The sequence below is a fragment of the Ranitomeya variabilis genome, chromosome 4 (assembly GCF_051348905.1).
Source record: "Ranitomeya variabilis isolate aRanVar5 chromosome 4, aRanVar5.hap1, whole genome shotgun sequence".
NCBI classification, from domain to species: Eukaryota; Metazoa; Chordata; class Amphibia; order Anura; family Dendrobatidae; genus Ranitomeya; species Ranitomeya variabilis.
Window position 1 is genome coordinate 336,944,578 of NC_135235.1, and position 8,366 is coordinate 336,952,943.

The 8,366-nt window shown below is 51.0% G+C and overlaps 1 protein-coding gene across 2 annotated transcripts in view; it reads left to right on the top strand.

The window, feature by feature from the left end:
• The window catches only part of HMBS (hydroxymethylbilane synthase), a 51,559-nt gene extending 43,698 nt beyond the window's left edge, over positions 1 to 7,861 (top strand). For both annotated transcript variants that reach the window (XM_077250595.1, XM_077250594.1), the window contains exons 9-14: positions 2,447 to 2,560; positions 3,212 to 3,250; positions 3,400 to 3,519; positions 6,749 to 6,802; positions 6,880 to 6,966; positions 7,222 to 7,861. In XM_077250595.1, coding sequence (XP_077106710.1) covers positions 2,447 to 2,560; positions 3,212 to 3,250; positions 3,400 to 3,519; positions 6,749 to 6,802; positions 6,880 to 6,966; positions 7,222 to 7,395 — 588 coding nt within the window. In that variant the 3' untranslated portion in view covers positions 7,396 to 7,861. The remainder of the gene's footprint in view (positions 1 to 2,446; positions 2,561 to 3,211; positions 3,251 to 3,399; positions 3,520 to 6,748; positions 6,803 to 6,879; positions 6,967 to 7,221) is intronic.
• The last annotated feature ends 505 nt before the right edge of the window (positions 7,862 to 8,366 follow it).

Below are 8,366 nucleotides of genomic sequence, written 5' to 3' on the forward strand. Positions count from 1 at the left end.
GGGGGGGACCCTTCCCGATGTCCTTATTGGGGGGGGAGACCCCTCCTGATGTCCTTATTGGGGGGAGACCCTTCCTGATGCCCTTATTGGGGGAGACCCCACCTGATGTCCTTATTGTGGGGGGGGGGAGACCCTTCCTGATGCCCTTATTGGGGGGGAGACCCTTCCTGATGCCCTTATTGGGGGGGAGACCCTTCCTGATGCCCTTATTGGGGGGGGACCCTTCCTGATATCCTTATTGGGGGGGGGGGGAGACCCTTCCCGATGTCCTTATTGGGGGGAGACCCCTCCCGATGTCCTTATTGGGGGAGACCCCTCCTGATGTCCTTATTGGGAGGAGACCCCACCTGATGCCCTTATTGGGGGGGGGAGACCCTTCCTGATGCCCTTATTGGGGGGGGGGGGAGACCCTACCTGATGTCCTTATTGGGGGGGAGACCCTTCCTGATGCCCTTATTGGGGGGGGGGAGACCCTTCCGGATGACCTTATTGGGGGGGGGGGGAGACCCTTCCCAATGTCCTTATTGGGGGAAGACCCTTCCCGATGCCCTTATTGGGGGGGGGGAGACCCTTCCCGATGCCCTTATTGGGGGGGGGGGGGGAGACCCTACCTGATGTCCTTATTGGGGGGGGGGGGGAGACCCTACCTGATGTCCTTATTGGGGGGGGAGACCCTTCCTGATGCCCTTAGTGGGGGGGAGACCTTTCCTGATTCCCTTATTGGGGGGGGGAGACCCTTCCTGATGTCCTTATTGGGGGGGGGGAGACCCTTCCTGATGTCCTTATTGGGGGGGGGGGAGACCCTTCCTGATGTCCTTATTGGGGGGGAGACCCTTCCGGATGTCCTTATTGGGGGGGGAGACCCTTCCCGATGCCCTTATTGGGGGGAGACCCTTCCCGATGCCCTTATTGCTTCCTCATCTTCCAGTGAGGCTGTCACCTGTGTCTAAGTTCTCTCTGAGCCGCAGTGCTATGTGTGGCTCATTAAGGGTAAGTTCACACTAGGCGTTTTTTCAGCGTTTTTTTTTTTTTTTTACGGAAGCAAAACCCGATCTCTTCGCAGTAACGAAGCTGCAGAAAAAAATCATGTTTTCCTTGTTTTTTCTTGTGCCCTTTCTTTTGCTGCGGTTTTGGCATGACAGATTTGTTTCTTGTGCATGCTGATAAGGTTTAGTACATGGCTGTGTGCATGAGATTTCTTAAATCTCATAGACTTTGCCGGTACTGTAACATTTGCATAAAAAAAGCTGCAAAAACGCCCAGTGTGAATATAGCCTAAGGGAGTGATGACGCCAGCTTTTCCCCGCAAAAATACCATGCCCACTATGCGTCCGCAGACGCCTGCAGATCTCCCGCAGACACTGGCATGCTGCATGTCTTTCCAGACCGCAACATGTCAATTTATCTTGCGGAGATGCTAGTGTCCACGAGAAGTGTCGCCCATAGAATGTATTGAACGGTTCGGCGATCACATGTGGATTCACCTGCGCGCAGTAGCCGGCAGCGCTGTGGACACAGCGGACATTCTCTGCTGTCAAAGTGCTGCTAGTTCCGGGGGAGCAGAGAGGTGAAGGCTTTCCCTGCGGTTACAGCTGTTTACAGAAAGTTGCTGAACCACTTACCTGGTTGAGGGGAGATGCCTCCTGCTTCTTCTTTTGTCCTGGGGGGCTGGCGGCTGTGTCTGAGTCCTCACCAGCACCCGAGATCAGAATGGGGGCGGCGGAGCTTCCTAGTAACGATGAAAGCTTGCCTCCTATCTGTTCTCCCAGGTCTGCTGAGCTTTACTCCTCTGGGGGGATGTCTCTGCGGACATTCCCGATCTCCCGTGAAGGGCACTTTTTGGTGGGTAAGTCCCCAGTTTGTGTGAGGAAGCGGACTCCGGAGCAGTGATGCTTCTGACCGTAGACTTCGGTCTCCTGATGATACCCTCCTTTGCAGCATCCATAATCCTGGATGCCCTGTTTCTTCTTTGGACTTGTTCTGATATATTCCTGAAAAGGCCTCACCGCCTTTGGGTTGTAAGACTGCCCACTGGAAAGCTTTGTGGCTGTTATCCAAGGCTTTGAGGCAATCGGGAGGCGTGCTGTCCCCACCCTGGCACAACGCGCCACCCCCACCCTGGCCCACAGAGCCGCCCCGACCCTGGCACACCATACCACCCCCACCCTGGCACATCTCCCACCCTGGCACACTGAGCCGCCCTCACCTTGGCCCACAGAGCCGCTTCCACCCTGGCACACTGCGACGCCCCCACCCTGGCCCACAGAGCTGCTTCCACCCTGGCACACTGCGACGCCCCCACCCTGGCCCACAGAGCCGCTTCCACCCTGGCACACCGCGCCGCCTCCTTTTTTATTCTTTAGACTTCTCTTCAGAAAGTGTCCATATGTTGTGTATTTCCAGTTGTTATTTTTGCTGTGTTCATCCTTAATACTTCACTCCTCAGCGGGGTAATTTAAACACTCGATTGAAAAAGCTGGATGACCATAATGATTTTAGTGCCATTATTTTGGCTGCGGCAGGTCTGCATCGCATGGGCTGGGAGAGCCGCATCGATCAGGTAAGTAGATGGCTTGTTTTCTTGTAAAAAATACATTTACAGTTTATTGTTTTACTTTGCATGGAGGCGGGGGCAGATTTTCTTTTCAGTGCACCTGGTCTTTAGCCAAAAATCCTTCATATATTTACGCAACTTGCAGTCCAGTTTCTTACTGTGTGCGGCTCCCGGTGACCGAGCAGCACGTGGAGGAGCTGGAAAGTGGTGCGGCATCAAATGCAAAGTTAGCCGAGTGTCTGCAGATGTGCCAAACTTCCCATCCAGTGTGAGGCACACGCATGTGGAGCGATTTCACTGTCTAAACTGGGACGGGATCAGTTAATCTGCCCCAATGGGAGTACGGATAAGACTATGACCGCATCTTCATCAGATCTGGTATCTCGGGCCATGTAATAAGTTTCCAGTATAAAACACGGAGTGCGCACTTGTTGAATGCGGGGTGCAAGTGGAATCCCAAGTGATAATAAATCGAAACATCTCGATGTTCACACCCAAGGAGCACTGATTACTTCTCATTGCTGTGCACGGTCTCCAACAAACGGTTTCCTTGCATCAGTGAAGGGTGCAGTGGATATTATACTTGTCATATACTTCCTGTGACATTGGGAAGCTCCTCAGTTGATGATTGTTCCTTTTTTTTCCTCCTCCTCTCAGATCCTGTTACCGGAGCAGTGCCTGTATGCGGTGGGTCAGGTACGTATTGGCTGGATTTCCTTCTTTTCAGTCATTCGATTTTCACATTATTTGCATTATACTGGATAAATATTGTAATATATCTTTAGGTTTGCGATCTTGAATTGTAATGATTGGAGTTACGGCATTTTTACCTTCTGTTTCTATAGGGTGCATTAGCTGTGGAGGTTCGAGCCCGAGACCAGGACATACTGCAGATGGTTTGTGCCTTACAGGACCCTCAGACTGTGTTGTGCTGCATTGCCGAAAGAGCATTCATGAGAAGACTGGTAAGACCCCGCGAATACCATCAAAGTAATGGGTGTGATCACAGCAAGTTACCGCCGATGGCACCGCAGCGTGTGATCAGAGCCCCCGCTGACGGTCAGGGCAGGGTCACACATGTGGATCACAGATTAGTCAGTGTTTCATCCAAAGACCTCAGATGATTTTTTCTCACTTCCCGTCCATATGCAATCTGTCTTTTCACAGCAGCAGCTAGTTATCATGTACAGGACAATTTAGTTTCCTACGTTACAGAATTGTAATGTATCTATAAAACACGGATGTTATACTGAGGCTCTGTGTGTCATCACATTTATTTCTACACCTTTTAGATTTGAATGGGTGAGTCTCAATCAGCTCACTGAAGAAACCAGTGCTTGATTTGGTCAGTTAAAAAAAACCACTTGTGTGCACTTTCCCACTGAGTAACATTGGTGCTTTTTTTTTTTTTTTTTCATGGCTACCACTCAGATCGAAAATATGGTTGTGTGAACGTGTCCTTATCAGGAGCTCATAGCAACTAATAATTGCAGACCCCAAATAATCACCCTCTCTTATTTCCAGAACAGAATGAGTGGTGTCACCAGCTGTGCCCATCTGCCACTTTTACTAGGATGTATTGTACAGTATTTAAGATCTGCTATAATTATTCTACTTTTTGAGAACTTTGCAATGCAAATATATGCACCAAGCCAAGTTTAAGAAGTCCTTTTAGAGGGAATCGGTCACTGGATTTCTGAAGCCTTAGCTGAGAGCTGCATGATATAGGGGCAGAGACCCTGATTCCAGTGATGTCACTTACTGGGCTGCCTGCTGCAGTTTGATAAAATCCGTTTTTTCTGCAGCAAATGTATAAGTTTCCTGAAAGGATGAAACTTTGGTGTTAATAGGGCTTACCAGTGGAGGGCTAGTTGTGGATTGCACTGGTAAGGGCGGGAGCCATTGGGGTATAAATAAGGTGAGCGGCCCGCTATATTGCTCCATGGGGGAGGTGTTTCAGATATTGGTCTATTCTAACCCAATTTGAATGAAGGTTTTTTTATTCACACCTTTACTATTTTTATCTGCTTGCCATTGAAAGTTATATGTTACATTCTCACGTTTGTGTTGGATTTCCCATGAAACAGTATTCATCCTTCCACATGTCACTTGTCAATTTTCAGGTTCTCGTGAAGGGAATGTGGCAGGTCGCCCATGCCCTCCTGGCCACCAGCATGTGTACACTCCTATACTAATGCCCTGCCTAACCAGCCCTTCCCACAGGGGCGAGATAACATGGCGAGTGGGATGAGTAGTCTGGGAAACGCCCCATCGGCTGCCTGAAGCATATCTGCATATTGAGAACAGAATTTGCCAGTAGTTTTTGGACTCCTGTTAATGAGCTATACAGTAGGCAGAGCTTGTTAGGAGTGTACATGTGCTGGCGGTGTGGAGACATGGGCGACCAGGGCTTGTTAGGAGTGTACACGTGCTGGCGGTGTGGAGGACACGGGCAACCAGGGCTTGTTAGGAGTGTACACGTGCTGGCGGTGTGGAGGACACGGGCAACCAGGGCTTGTTAGGAGTGTACACGTGCTGGCGGTGTAGAGGACACAGGCGACCAGGGCTTGTTAGGAGTGTACACATGCTGGAGGTGTAGAGGACACAGGCGACCAGGGCTTGTTAGGAGTGTACACGTGCTGGCGGTGTAGAGGACACAGGTGAGCAGGGCTTGTTAGGAGTGTACACATGCTGGCGGTGTAGAGGAGACAGGTGAGCAGGGCTTGTTAGGAGTGTACACGTGCTGGCGGTGTAGAGGACACAGGTGAGCAGGGCTTGTTAGGAGTGTACACATGCTGGAGGTGTAGAGGACACAGGTGACCAGGGCTTGTACACGTGCTGGCGGTGTAGAGGACACATGTGACCAGGGCTTGTTAGGAGTGTACACGTGCTGGCGGTGTAGAGGACACAGGCGACCAGGGCTTGTTAGGAGTGTACACATGCTGGAGGTGTAGAGGACACAGGCGACCAGGGCTTGTTAGGAGTGTACACATGCTGGCGGTGTAGAGGAGACAGGTGAGCAGGGCTTGTTAGGAGTGTACACGTGCTGGCGGTGTAGAGGACACAGGTGAGCAGGGCTTGTTAGGAGTGTACACGTGCTGGCGGTGTAGAGGACACAGGTGAGCAGGGCTTGTTAGGAGTGTACACATGCTGGAGGTGTAGAGGACACAGGTGACCAGGGCTTGTACACGTGCTGGCGGTGTAGAGGACACATGTGACCAGGGCTTGTTAGGAGTGTACACGTGCTGGCGGTGTAGAGGACACAGGCGACCAGGGCTTGTTAGGAGTGTACACATGCTGGAGGTGTAGAGGACACAGGCGACCAGGGCTTGTTAGGAGTGTACACATGCTGGCAGTGTAGAGGACACAGGTGACCAGGGCTTGTACACGTGCTGGCGGTGTAGAGGACACATGTGACCAGGGCTTGTTAGGAGTGTACACATGCTGGCAGTGTAGAGGACACAGGTGACCAGGGCTTGTACACGTGCTGGCAGTGTAGAGGACACAGGTGACCAGGGCTTGTACACGTGCTGGCGGTGTAGAGGACACAGGTGAGCAGGGCTTGTTAGGAGTGTACACATGCTGGAGGTGTAGAGGACACAGGTGCCCAGGGCTTGTACACGTGCTGGCGGTGTAGAGGACACAGGTGACCAGGGCTTGTTAGGAGTGTACACGTGCTGGCGGTGTAGAGGACACAGGTGACCAGGGCTTGTACACGTGCTGGCGGTGTAGAGGACACAGGTGACCAGGGCTTGTTAGGAGTGTACACGTGCTGGCAGTGTAGAGGACACAGGTGACCAGGGCTTGTACACGTGCTGGCGGTGTAGAGGACACAGGTGAGCAGGGCTTGTTAGGAGTGTACACATGCTGGAGGTGTAGAGGACACAGGTGCCCAGGGCTTGTACACGTGCTGGCGGTGTAGAGGACACAGGTGACCAGGGCTTGTTAGGAGTGTACACGTGCTGGCGGTGTAGAGGACACAGGTGCCCAGGGCTTGTACACGTGCTGGCGGTGTAGAGGACACAGGTGACCAGGGCTTGTACACGTGCTGGCGGTGTAGAGGACACAGGCGACCAGGGCTTGTTAGGAGTGTACATGTGCTTGCGGTGTGGAGAAATGGGCAACCTGCCTGGTTCCCCTTAGGATTATGTGTATAGGATGACTGACATTCGCCACCATTGTGTTTCCCTTTAGGAGGGTGGCTGCAGCGTGCCGGTGGCAGTGTGCACAGTTATCCAGGATTCGCAGGTAATGGATCTCCAGGTTTTCACGGTTCTTTGTGTCCCACTCATTGCATCCGTTCACATTGTGCTGGGTTTCTTTAGCTGTATCTTACTGGCGCTGTTTACAGCCTGGATGGATCCGACTGCCTGAAGGAGACGATGCAGAGACCTGTTCTGTTCCCGGATGAGGTAAGACAGGTTACAGGCTGCGCTACTAACACACCCCCCACTGCTATCCGCTGACATCTTCCTCCTGTATGGCCCATGGACCTTACTGAAGGTCCTGGGTTCTTCCCATTCTCTGAGCACGGCCTTTGACGTTTGTAGCCTGCTATCTTCACAAATTGACATATCTAAGCAGCATTTTGGTTGAAACTTTCTTGTTATATTCCTGCTGAGTACTGACTAATGCTGAACCATACTTTTTTTTTCCCTCCCATATAGGATGTTGATGGACCAAATGATGACAGTCAGCACGTAGGAATCACAGCACTTGGTGTGCCACGTAAGGCCTTGGCATCTGCAGAGTATCTAGGAACAGAACTAGCAGACTTACTACTGAGCAAAGGCGCCAAAGAGATCCTGACCGTGGCCAGACAGCTGAATGATGCCAGATAATGCACACCACAGTACTAATGGTTCTGTAGGGACAGAGTTCAAACACACTTTCTATTTTCTAGGTAGCACTGTTTGGAGAACCTTGGCAGATCATGTAATATGTTCTCCACACAGTGCAGCCTACACAATAAGAGGTGTAGAGATAAGCCAAGATCATTAAAGAACCAGGCCGTCAGACAGCATTCACTGGTAGAATACAGAAAAGAACATGACCAGGATTTTATAATGTGCAGCTACGATGTGGGACTCTGTCACTTTCTGGATGTGATCAATCAGTTATTAGCCTGTACAATGAAGACGATGCGACCAGTTACACGGCTGGAGAAGCTTACACAGAAACATGCTGCAGCCAAAAATACGGTGCTATGTGAGCGTAATGATGGAGGGTTCAGCAACCACTGCAGAAGAAGCTACATGTATATCATCTGGCCTTACTCAAACCACCTAATAAAACGATCTTATCCAATTTCTATGGTAATGTGAATAGATGAATATTAAACATGGAGGCTGTCAATCTATTAAAAGGAAGTCTGTCCCCCATTTATTGTACTCTCAGGGCTGCATGAAGTGATGAAACCCCCATTTTAGAGGGTGCCGTGCCTGTCACCATAAACACCCTATGAAGGAACAGATGAATGACCTCGGGGAGACCAAAACATCCAACACTGCGGAGACACCATCACGTGTTTCTCAACGCAGTGATCCAGAACACTGCCCCCATCCCTTATGGGAAATATGCAAACGCATGTAAAGTAAGCTGCGGAGACACCATCACGTGTTTCTCAACGCAAGCAATGAATAGCCAGGCCTTTCTCCGGGAAGGAACAACCACGGGAAGGGCAGCATCCAATAAAGGAGAATATCCAATAAAGGAAGACCACCTATGCCAAGCATGGTATCCATCCACAAACAGCTGTTTCGGGGTTTTTGCCCCTCATCAGTGTGGAGTAGGAAACGTGATGGTGTCTCCG